The sequence below is a fragment of the Anoplolepis gracilipes genome, chromosome 1 (assembly GCF_047496725.1).
Source record: "Anoplolepis gracilipes chromosome 1, ASM4749672v1, whole genome shotgun sequence".
Taxonomy (NCBI): Eukaryota; Metazoa; Arthropoda; class Insecta; order Hymenoptera; family Formicidae; genus Anoplolepis; species Anoplolepis gracilipes.
The window spans coordinates 298438-311555 of record NC_132970.1 but is presented as its reverse complement, the minus strand read 5'-3'; the positions used below and the strand labels follow the sequence as shown (position 1 = coordinate 311555).

The window sequence follows — 13118 nt, the reverse complement described above, 5'->3', positions numbered from 1 at the left end:
GTCTCTTTCTCATCAAATGATTGCCCATATTTTTCTTCGATTCGGTGAAGGAAAATGCAAAGCTACATTTTCTGTCACGTTCGAAAACATACACGGGCGATAATTTTACGAAGTCTATCATTTCAGGAAAATATTGAAAAAATATTCAGTTGAAGTCTTTTGCGAACAACGCTTGTAAATTTGTGATATTTTGTCGCAGGATTTAATTTTATATCATGTTACTTATCACAAGGTACTTATAGATGTTTGATTATGTTTCTGTAATCAATTACAAAATTGTTATCGTCATTAAATCATGCAATGTTGTGGAAATATCAAAGTTGAACAATTATATGGAATGGCCGCGCACGTAATTTAATATAATAATTTTTTTTGTTTTAAAGTTAATCATAATCGTTCTAATAACTACATATATGATTTTTGACCAGATAATACGCCACAACGAAAAAGGTGTGTTTTTTGAAGATTTTTAGTCTGTAAATTAAAAAACCTAATTTTTTAAATACATTTCAAATAAAAAAAAATTGACCAAAATTGATAAAGACATTACTGAGCTATAGCTAAAACACGATTTCGTTCTATCAATGTCAAATGAGTGATATCACAGAAATTTTTTTTGTTTTAAAGCTAATTACAATCACAATAATATCTGTAAATATGATTTTTAACAAACCAAATAGTACGCCACAAAAAAAAAAAAAAAAAAAAAAAAAAAGGTGTGATTTTTGAAGATTTTTGGACTATAAGAAAGTGAATTTTGGAAAAGTAAAAAAGCCATTTTAACAAATTCCTTATTAGATACCTTTCGAATAAAAAAATTGCTCAACATTGGTAAAGGCATTACTGACAATGAGCTGTAGGTAAAACATGATTTTGCTCTATCAATGTCACATGAGTAGTACCGCTGAAAATAACTCATTGTCAGTTGTAAAAGTAAGAAAGAAAAATTTTGCAATGCACCGAGTTTCCTCTTTTCATTTCTTCCTGAAATGACTGATATACGGATTTAATAATGTGACCATGACCCTGCACGCGAGGCATCTGTCATATCGTCGGACAATATGAGAAATCGGCGGCGACGCGTGGGCAAGCATTCAATGCGCCTCGGAATTTGATTGAGAGAAATTTGATTGAGCGCCGACGGTGACGACAGCGCGACGAAAACGATTTAGCCTTTAGCCGATCAATCGGTTTCGCCAACGATCTCGTTCTTATTTATCTCGTCACACCTAACGTGTGTGAAATAATACACTTAAATACGTAGCGATTGCAACAAGCGGTGCTTGTAACGCACATCCCAATTGGATATCACGTGTGACGGCGTTTAACCGAACGCTTTAGTCGGCCGATCGATTTAGCGCTGGGATTAGTCGACAATTAATTCGTATAAGTTAATACTCGATTATACCGGCAACATTAAATTACGTGGCATTATTACTGAAACGTGTCTCGCGTATTAGTGGACTCGTAATGCATGGAAATGCGAACGTTACATCATTTGAAATTCTACAGAATACCATACAGAACTCTACCGAATATCAATCCTGCGATTTGTAGATTGCACAATATTCGCAAGCTTTCATAAAATTCACATTTAGAAAAATTGCGAGAAATTTGCATATTTTCCCGATCAACTCTGCAACTCTGTAGCTCCATAATAATCCATAATAAAAGCGTATTTTTGGAACACTTTTAATTACGTAATTGAATTGAATTGAAAACTGCAAACCTGATTTTCGAGTTTTAGATACATTAATTCTAGATACATAATTAATTTTCTCTTGACATAATTAATTCTACAGATTTATACCCAAGAAATTAATAATGCCGCAAACTATTATTATGTAACGAATGACTGTACAATTACAGTGGAATATTTATGTAATTAACATTAAAATGGGACACACGAGAATTTAAATCTGCGTATACACGTAACCAAGAGTGATTCTGCAGTCCTCATATTGCTGTCGCGATGCATGTTGTTACGAGAGACACGTTGCAATAATAATGTACTTCCCGCAATGAATATAATGCGCCTCTAAAAGTACAACCGAATCTACGGAAAGCGAATATAATTATCAAACTAACAATGTTCTCGCGCGCTAATTTCTCGTCGGTATCGAAATGTTCGCGGGCGTATCGATTTATGACGTCTATTTAAATCAGAGAAAATATAATCTGCTATTCACCTGTACAGAGAAAATTCACGTGAATATTGTGTAAAATTTCGAGACATTTACTTTTTACCATTTCAATATATGGAACAACATTGCGACAACATTCTTAGTAGCTTAATATATTTTTATCATCAAATGTAACCTCTCAATAATATATCAATGATCGTTCATTTTCGAATACTTTTGTTTGGATATTTTTTTCCAATTTTCTTCCTCATTTTAATCTTATTATACATATATACGCGGATATATGTTATTAATATCTCGCGATAGATCGCAAGATGCACGGGTCCAAAGACGAATGTTGCAAAGTAAATAAGATTATGCACTAGCTACCTGTTGATCCATATCATAGCCCGAAGGAGCTATTGACTTTTAAGGCGCCGTAAATGTTCGATGCGAATGCAAGTTGAAGTGAATCTCATGCTACGCCCTAATATGTGATTTTTCGATCAATCAAAATACCTTAGAAATCTCGATGTATGCCGGTATCAACGAAAGAATCTACAAGGCTTTTGGCTTGAGAAAAACCATCGAAAATCCACCGTAACCAACGAGAAAATCAAACTTTAATTTATTCTCTCAGGTCTCTCAAGAAAAATGAGACCATTGTGTTAAAACTTTCATATAAATAAAAAAAAAACAAGAGAAAATATGTACCGATATAAAGAAACATAAGACGTACTTTCATATTACATATTAACGTACTTTCTGATAAATTTTAGAAAATCGATTTTAAATATAAAAAATATCAAATTTAAACTCTTTTTGAGAAAAACAGAACAATTAACTGAAATTTATTGGAATTATGATTCGGAAATAACAGGCCTGATTACATAATTCAGGAAATGATGCAAAGAAGTTGCATAATTTGTGATATGTAAAATTTACTAATAAACTTTATGAAAAAAATTTTGTTCGGCAAAGTTATGTTATTGAAACTTAATAATGATATGAAGCAATTTTTTTATACGATCAGTAACTTTCTCGAGATAAATATTTTTTCCGCGATTAATATTTTTTCTCTCTTTTATATAATTTTTAACGTTAAAAGTTATATGCGTTTATGCAGTTAAATATATTATGTAAAAATATTGTCTTTTTTCTTGTTCCATTTTGTCATTGGAATTGGCGTACATAAATTCCTCTCTTTTTTCGATCCGAGATCCGAGAGGCGAGCAAAGAGAAAAAAAAACAGAAATGTATCGACGTTCCATTCTCTCTTAAATCTCGTCGAGACGGGCGACGCAAGATATACGCGGTGCGATAAAAGAAAAACGAAAGGAGCGGGGAGCGCAAGTGGTGTGTAGCGGTTTCGTTTAGAGATTATATCACTCACTCGGCGTTGGTCTCCGGCGTGGGCAGGTCGCCGATGGTGGTGAGCGTCAGGGTGGACCAGTAGAGGGAACCGAGATATTTCCTGGTGAGGGTGGCGTACTCGCCGGGCCGGTAAGGATACACCCAGTCGCCCTGGAAGCTCTCGGCCTCGCTTAGTAGGTAGTAAAAGCAGCCAAACCAGTGCGCCAAGATGAGCAGTATGTGAATGAGATTCAGCACACGCCAGAGATTCGGATAGACCGTGCGCGACTCCACCATGTAGTAGTAATTGTACACCCGGTAGATCTTCAGAAACCTGGGGAACCTCAGCATCGGGTTGTAGCCAAGATTCACCTGCAGCAGATCGAGCGGCATCAGCGCCAACAGGTCGAGGATGAAGGACTTGGACTTGAGGTAGTGACCGGCTAGTTTTTTGCTGTTGTAGACCATCAAGCCTTGCTCGAGGTAGCCGGTGCGAAACTGCACTGCCACGTCCAGGAAGAACACCACGTCGGTGAAGCCGTCGCAGCCGAGCCAGGCGGCAGGCGCCAATGCCTGCAGCTCCGGTAGACTTTGACGGACGATCAGCGTCCAGAGGTTATAGAGGACGCAGGCCGACAGCAGCATCAGCCAGTAATAGTAGAAGTTTTCGTCGGGATTGACCACAGTCTTGGGCGGTTTTTGAGGTCTACGGGGTCGCCTGCGACGCCGACTACCCGTCCCCTTGTCATCGGTCACGTCTCCCTCACCCTCGGCGGTGTCAAGTGTCTCTTGGCTCTCCGGTATCTGTCTGGTGGAGAACCGCTTTAGGAACGAATCTTCACGCTTTAGCGGTGGTTTTTTCTGAATCGTCGAGATGGCCGAGGACAACTGCACCGTCGTTCGTAGTTTCATCCACCGTTGATTGCTCTTCGTTCTGCGAGCAGAAAGAGAAACAGATCGCCAGTCAAGGACGAAAGGGGAAATGGAGCGCGAGTCTTCTGGAAGCTTAGAATAAGAATCAGCTTCTCTACATTTACATTAAACTTTATATGGCTAATATTTTTAAAAATTTACAAATTAGAAAAATATATGAACGCGCAAGTACTTGTGCGATTCGTTTCTCCTACAATCTTGTTAAAATAATAAGATAAAATCCTTGTGGCGTTCGTACATCACGTTGATATGTAGAAAACAAAATGCACATCTCATAAACCACGTAGAAAGGCAGCCGTTAAGTGATATGAAGGAGAATGTTACGATTGCCTGTTAAAGTCACCCTACACTAACTCTGGTGGTCGTAAGAGCAATAAAAACATTAATTCCGCCACATATGTCGGTTAAAGAAAATTGTTCGAATGCACAAACAACAGTCTAGATAAACATCAGTGCTCGGAAAAATTCTTCGCTCGCGAAAATAAAACAGTTTCAAAAGATATTGCATATAGATACGTAAGCTTTCACAGTATTGGAATATTTGACGTCATGTCGGTTCGTTTAATACCTGTATATATTTTCTGGAGCGACATAAAAAAATGATATATATTTTTTCGCGTATAATTTATGAAAAAAATTGCAATATTTTATATATTTTATATATCTCGAAGAAATTTAATAAAATCCCCTACAGCACGATATATTGATGGAATATTGCACGAATATTGTTTTGCAAGATTGGAATATTGCATGCAATATTCCTTGTATATGCTCCCAAACTATATTGTGTAATGTTATATTTCTATAATAATACTGATATACATATTTCTGCAACATGAATACGATATTTACAAAATATTTGCGTAATACTTTGTCCAATTTTTAGACAATTTAAAGTTTAATATCTGATTTCTTTGTGTTAGGATTGTTTCAGAAATTAAGTTGACAGAAAAATATATTTAATGTTACTAGGTGTGTTTTTTGCAAGCAGAAGATACTCTCACGAAAAAGAAAACTTGAATACAGAATAGATGACATGTAGTGCGTCACATAAAGCGAACAAAGTAATGAAAGATATGTGATTGCATTATAATATAGCAGTAATATTTTGCAATATCTTCAATAAAATTTAAATTTATTAAATTTATAATATTTGCACAATATTGCTGCAATATTTGTAATATATGTCGTAATATGTATAATATAATATCCATGTAATATTTTAGCAATATTTCGTGTTGTAAGAGATTATTTAATTTAAAAAGAAACTTGTGTATCGCTCAAATATCAATGCAATGTATTTTTTATATGCAAATTTACGTTGCACGTTATTACTTAATCGTATCCGCTGACCTAGAAGAAGTATCAGACGGCGTTACATGTGAAATGATATAGTTCAAATGTGATAAGAAGATTTTCAAAGGTGTATTATGCGATACAAAATGTTCTCGTAGACATTTTTCCTATATCTACGATATAGAGAGACCTCATTCCGCGTGACAAATCCTATTTTTCTGCTGTCTCTTCGTTGCGAAAAAGAAGGGACCAATAAGTACGAATTGTCGCGCTCTATAAATAATCGCCGTCTCGTGTATCTACGAGTATTAAGTGAACCACGTGATATACGGGTATCCTCATAGGAATCGAGTACGTACTTTAAAGACTGATTTATCCGGTCGGAAACAATCTGCTCCAATAACGCGTGTCGGATTTATGAAGGCACTAACGGGTAAGATCGTTTATCATCGCGAGTAAAAGAAAGTATATCAATGCAGGAGTCAATATTTTACTGACGACATTGCAGTTTTTTTGTCGAGCGCGACACAAGGCAAAAATAATTAAAATAATTCTTTTTTAATTAATGCCATTATTATTACTGGAATATCTTTAAATTCTTAGGTAGAAAAGTATCAGGAGCGAAATTGCAAAAGTAATTGCTGCAAATCTCACCCGTGACACTTAGATGAAAATTTAAACTGGAATTTAATGCATATTAATCCCTCGTTAATTACCTACTACTGTCTCTTAAGCATGTCTATTCACGAGGATTATTTTATTCTCCAATATTATATTTCTATTTTTATTACCTTTTCCAATAAGAAAAAATTAAAAATATCTCCTATTATTTATTAATCTAAATATTATCTAAATATTATATCTCCTTCATAAAAACGCGAGAATTTTAATTTAATAATTGCACATAAATATGAATATAGTAAAAGCGAACTATATATATATATATATATATATATATATTTTGACTAAATTAAACTTTCTGAAGTCTGAAGATATCTTACACCTCGCGTGTATAAAACAGATCAATTGTGTCACTTTTGAAAAAGACACGCGATAAATATGTCGAATCGCTCTCGTCAAATTAATCTAAATATTATGCGTTAAACTATTTGTGCATTAGACACAATTAATCGGATTTTGTTTGCGCGGAGAGGCGAGGTGTTTCGATATTCGAGATATGTTTTGTGCCTTCGCACATTTTCCCTGAAAGAAATATGATTGACAGATTCGTACGCCTACATACGCGCACACACACATATGTACACACACACGCACTCGTATTTTATAATCGGGATTCCGCATGAATGAGTTAACGCCACGAGTTCCTTGCGAACCACGCATGCATGAGTTTTGTTGCGTGATGTCTCGCAGAAATCGTACGGGAATCGCTATGAATACGGTATATCACAAGGCACTTCCTCAGTCCTTGCTATATGATTTATATATCTTGCAAAAACACATACGTTGACGTATAGATACGCATATATATATATATATATATATGTAATATTCGCTTCATTCATTCCAATCTAATGTATGCGAAAACGGAAGAAACACATCATTCTCATTTCTTTCGAGAAATAGATCGAAAGAATATATATACCGCGTGTCATATTTTTCTTCTAAATTCTAAGATTTATAAGATAGGTAATTCTTGCTTGAAAAAAAGTAAGAAATCGAGGGAGAATCGAGATCAGATCAGTTAACTAGAGTATCAGATGGATAGGAGGCAGACAGACAGACAGACAGACAGACAGACAGACAGCAGACAGACAGACAGCAGACAGACAGACATACAGACAGACAGACAGACAGACAGATAGATAGATAGATAGACAAACAGACAGAAACAGTAACATTGAAAAATCGCATACGTTAAACAGAGACAATAACTAAAAATTATCATTATGCTACTACGCATTCTTGAACCGTTAATATAACACCCATGTGTTTTGTAAAGATGTATGTGTTGTCGTATATTAACGCAACATTAAATGGAGACATTGGTCTCTTTTAAATCTCTATTTATATATATATATTTTTTTTTATAAACGTCATTAATTATATATTTTTTATTCCTGTTAAGAAAATGACTTTTTATATTAATCATTTATCAATAAATGTTTTTATCACAAATATTAATCGTAATAAAATTTTATAAAATCTTATACTGTAATGGCAGATGAATATATATATATATATTCATATATATATATATATATATATATATATATATACATATACATATACATATACACATATATATATATATATATATATATATATATATATATATATATATATATAACTTTTAGAAGATTTAAGAGCGATAATCTCTCTACAAAAAAAGTAATGAAATTTAAAACATTTGAAATTTTTGACAGACGAGAATTTATTAATATCTAGTGATGTGAAAACAGTTAGCACACGGAGTTCTAATTGATGCTAATGATGAGAAATATTTCATTTGTGAAATTAATTTGAGATCAATCGCTCGATCGCTATTATGTTGAAATGTATATTGCACTCTTTGATGAATCGAATCAGATCGATACAAAAGCAAAGGAGAAAAGGAGCCGCGTTATCAATACAAGCGTATCACTTTCGAAATGAAAGCATTTATAAACTCTGCTCTTTAAACGGTATAAACGATGCTATTTCATTGTCGAATACATCGCCGATAATTTCTACTCATTTGAGCGATTCCAATATCAATGATTTATCGTCTAGAAATTTTGCGCGACATCAGCACTTCATTATTCACGATTAAAAGTATGCATAAAATGTCTTCCAACAAGGCCATCGATCTCGATCAATAAACGATCGTCGAGCGAAAATAATCAATTTGTTCGTAAATTTATTTACAAACGTTTGAAAGTTCAAAGCAGTGAACTCTATTCTATACTGGAACGGCTAGTTCTTTATTTGAAAATGTCAAGAGCGAGAGGGAAAAAAAACTGCCATCTCCCTCCTGGTTTAGCAAATTCTGATTGACCAGTGATTTTCTATGATCTTTTCTACTTTTGAAACCATATTGTTTATAATTGATACAATTCTTTATCGCACAATATTGTTACATTGTTAATCTTATTTTTCTTTTTCATTTTATAATTTCTTTCATATTATACTTATTAACTGGTTGTAGTGGTAAGGTTATTCCTGCACATTTGAATAAGCTAATATTTCTTGGTTTGGATGGTGCAAGATTAAAAAAAGAGGGAGATGACAGTTTTTCCCTCTCGCTCTTCACGGTTTCAAACAAAGAACTAGCCATTGCAGTATAGGATTGAGTTCAAAGTTAGGTTACACACTTGAGAACAAGAGAGAATAGAAACGGCAGTTGTCTACAAGTTTTATCATCTAAAATAAAATAGAGATCACGAATCGTATAGTAATCTGAGATAATGTATAAAGTAGTGAGTTATAGAGAGTGGTGATAGGATAGAGTTGCAGTGACGAGCCAGTAGCCAGTACTTTCGTGCGATTTTATGTTGAATGCCATGTGACGTTCACGACGTAAAACGATCGGTCGACATTCGAGACTTTTAGTACATTCCTATACTTTGTCATTGTAACGTCAATCGATAATATCCTTTATTATATTTCAGCACGTTTAATTTTGAATTAGGAATATTTCCTTCAAATTGATCATCGATAAAGACAATCGTCTAAAATTGTAAATGTATTTTGTTATTTATACATGTAAGTTATTGTATGCATCCTTTTATGCAAAAATAATATGTATGTGCACAGAGTATGATTTTTCTCTTGATTTGATTGCAAATATAAATATTTATGTAATAAATGTTTCTAAAAAAAAATGCATTTCTACATTTTATTAAATGTATTATTTTGTTATTGAATTTATCTCCAACAGGATTACAACGTGAATATTTTTTTTAAGGTTGTAAAGATAGAACTGACAGAACAGTAGAAATGTAGAAAGCTCGATAACTTGGTACGTAAACCAACAATATTGGCTTTGAATTTAATATAGCGACACTTTTCCGTATAAAGTTTATTACAGTACGTACGTTTATTTAGTGGAAGTCTCGTATCCTCGTAAATTTTACGTTCTTTCGTTTTACATCGCGAGGGGCCGTGTCATCGTGCGGGTAGTAATGGGAACAATATCGGATCAGAACTGCTTTGTGTGCGTTTAGGAACAATTTTCAATAATTCACACATTGTTGTTTGAAATCCCTGAAACAGTTTTAAAATTCCTAGTTTCGAGAGCCCACGAATATTTGATTATATATTTGGAAACCGGTCGTGTACACGGAATGAATAATTGACAAGATGCAAACACGCGCGCATTGCAAGAATCCCGATATTTTCCGACACCGTCGAGATTTCCGAAAAGTTTTGAGTTTTTTTTTTTTTCAAGAGTTAAATTTTAAGATTACCCAAATTTTTTTTCGCATTCTGTTACTAAATTTATTAATGTAAAATATTTAGAAATTTATAATAGTCGCATATAATTTATGTGATAGTCGTATAATCTCTTTTCAATTATAATTGAATTATTAATTTGTGTCCAAATTTACGGAAAAAATTAATCAACAAGATTTCTTGTTTTTAGAATTACTCATTCCTATTGTTTATCGATTTAATTACTTCAATTATTTAGATTTAGAAAAAAATAACAATTGATGTATTGAAAAAGATAGAACTAAACTTTGGAAAATAAAGTTGCGAAAAAATATGCACATGGAGAATACAGAAGATGACTAAAAAGTTGAATTCAAGCCATCGTGCCAAGTTCCCAACACAATCCGAAGGACAGTCTATGAAAGTGTATGTACAAGTACATATGTTATTTCTGTGTGCGGATGACAGTGCTCGAGGTCACCGTCCATATCGACTAATGGCGGGAATACCTCTTGATTTTGCGTAGAGAGGAATATAACGCCATGACTGCGCGTACGTTACTCCATTTTTGCGAACCCCTCGAGTTACGGGGCCTCTTCACTGCTGCGGGTACCTCGGCGTCGAGGGGGTAGCTCTCCAGCGATTCCGAGGTCGTCGAGGTAGTGGCTAATCCTGCACCAGGTGCCTTAGTCGCAGGGGCTCGCCGATGGCTCGAAATGACGTGTCGTTGACGATAAATCTCCGATAATCTGCGAAGAAGACAGAGAACCCACACGGGTTGCCTCTCTCTCTCTCTCTCTCTCTCTCTCTCTCTCTCTCTCTCTCTCTCTCTCTCTCTCTCTCTCTCTCTCTCTCTCTCTGTCATTCAAATTTCTTTCTCTCTTGCACTCTTTCAGCCTAGATTCCGCGAGCATACTCATTTTAGGATGCGTTATATATGAGTGAGTGAGTGACATTCGCTTCGGACGAGATGGTTTCATTTAATATTGATACGATTTTTTTTTACGTAAATACGTTTTCTTTTTTTTATGTGTATATGTTGTTGATAAATATTAATTTTAATAGTATTAAAACATCAATATTTACATGACTTTTAAATATGCATAGCAAAAAGAAAGGCAAGTCTATAATTTTTTAATTCAAATTCTTTAAGATTTGCTTAAAATTCAAGTAAAATCCCTTCAGAGAGCGATATTTTTCTACATAGAAATTTTTATTTTAAATATAAAGAGAGAATTACGTGTAGTACACATTTTTCTTAACTAATTCTTTGGTACATAACATGACTCGCGATTCTAGAGTATCGCGTATTAACACGTGTCAAGCTATGATTGATAACATCCCATGACAGGACAGTCAGGATGTCTACGGCTCTAATAGTCTTGCGAAAAAAAAGCTTTACTCATTCACTCTGCGAACGATCTCACTCGAAAGCGACGTAAATACGGTTATAGTCGTCTGTAACGTATTTCATTGAATGGGTGAATGGGTTTCATCACTCATGTCTCCTTTTTCTCTCCTTCTCTCTCGCTCTCTTTCTCTCACCGAGTCAATCTCTCGTGTCCTCTCACACAAGTTCAATCAGACAATCCTTCATCCTTCCCTCTCCTCGCATCCATCGTCTGTCCATCTCCATATCACATCGTGAAAAACGAGAATCATTCGCTAAAAACTCTGCCGACTGTGCGACGCGACGTGACGGTAAATTTATTTACCCGCTCCCTTTCACACCCTCTCCCCTCCCCCCTCCCCTTCTCGTGAAAAAAGGTTTCGACCATAAAGGTTTGGCGCCACGGTATATCGCGACGTTAATTGCCGTGGCGCATAAAGTCGATAAACGTGACAGTTTGCCAAGTGCACTTTGCGTTTTTTACGGGATTACAACCCAGGACCGCGGTCTGTCTCGCCGTCGTGGGAATGAAAAACGCGAAATAGAAAATAGGAAGCAACCCCTGAGAATACGGAAAGCTGTCTGCAAAATCTGGGAAAGTCCGACTGTAAAGCAGCCCTGACTGAATAAATAAAATCGGAACTTGGTGATTATGCGCCTCGTTCGCTACATGCATCGAAAAGTCATTGCACAATAGAGAAGAAGAAAAGGACGGAAAAAAGACGAGAGGAACTCTCGAGGAACAGACGGCGAGTAACGAAACGAAGGTGTCCTGTCGGATGCAAAACTTTGACTTGGAAATTAGTTGCGCCTTGTTCTTCAATTATGTCGCGCGCGACGAAAATTTCAATTCGTAATTTAATACCGTTGTTGAACAAACGTGGGATAAGTATATGATACTACTTATAATACATAAAGTAAGATCATTGTTCTTTTTTTGCGTTAAACATCACCTACAGCACGATATATTAATAGAATATTGCGTGAATATTGTTTTGCAAGATTGGAATATTGCAATATTCTTGAAAGCTTACCACAATATATAACAAATATGTCCGCTTTCAAACTATATTGTGCAATATTTTTGTAATGATGCTGATATATTTAAAATCGTATTGTATATATATTTCTGCAACGTGAATACAATATTTACAAAATATTGGAGAATATTTCTTATTTGCATATATTATTTATTTGATTTTTAAACAATTAGTTCAATCAGTTTCTGAATTTGCTAAGTTAGAATAGATGGGGATCCAAAATTACCGGCAGAAGTTGAATTACAGATTTTGAAAATCTTTTTTTTTGGCTACGAAAATTGATAAATTCTTCTCCATAATTAAAATACTTATAAAAACAACACGTTAATAATTTCATATAAAAATGATAAAAAATTAAAAAATTACAGTTATGTCGTAACAATATTTATTTACTATAAAAAGTTATACGGTATGTCCGTGCAAGAGATATAGCGCCCACGTTTGGAATAACTCGCGTTTTTATAGCGATTCCTTCATATAATTTTTATAGGAAATCTATTTTATTTTATGTGGCTAAATTGCAGCTTTTATATTAAGCAAATATATTGTCATGTTAGATTAAATTTTGATTGGTAATATAGAACAACTTTAGGATCCTCTTAATGTTTGTAT

At 34.5% G+C, this 13118-nt stretch overlaps 1 protein-coding gene across 15 annotated transcripts in view; it reads right to left on the bottom strand.

Annotated features, from left to right (window-relative positions):
* Window positions 1-13118, bottom strand: part of LOC140671401 (uncharacterized) — a 156416-nt gene that overhangs the window by 38089 nt on the left and 105209 nt on the right. For 13 of the 15 annotated variants that reach the window (XM_072902673.1, XM_072902665.1, XM_072902681.1 and 10 more), the window contains 2 exons: window positions 10586-10825; window positions 3517-4410 (listed from right to left, as the gene is read on the bottom strand). In XM_072902673.1, the coding sequence (XP_072758774.1) occupies window positions 3517-4410; window positions 10586-10825 (1134 nt within the window). The remainder of the gene's footprint in view (window positions 1-3516; window positions 4411-10585; window positions 10826-13118) is intronic. The other 2 variants (XM_072902753.1, XM_072902762.1) reach the window with 1 other exon arrangement.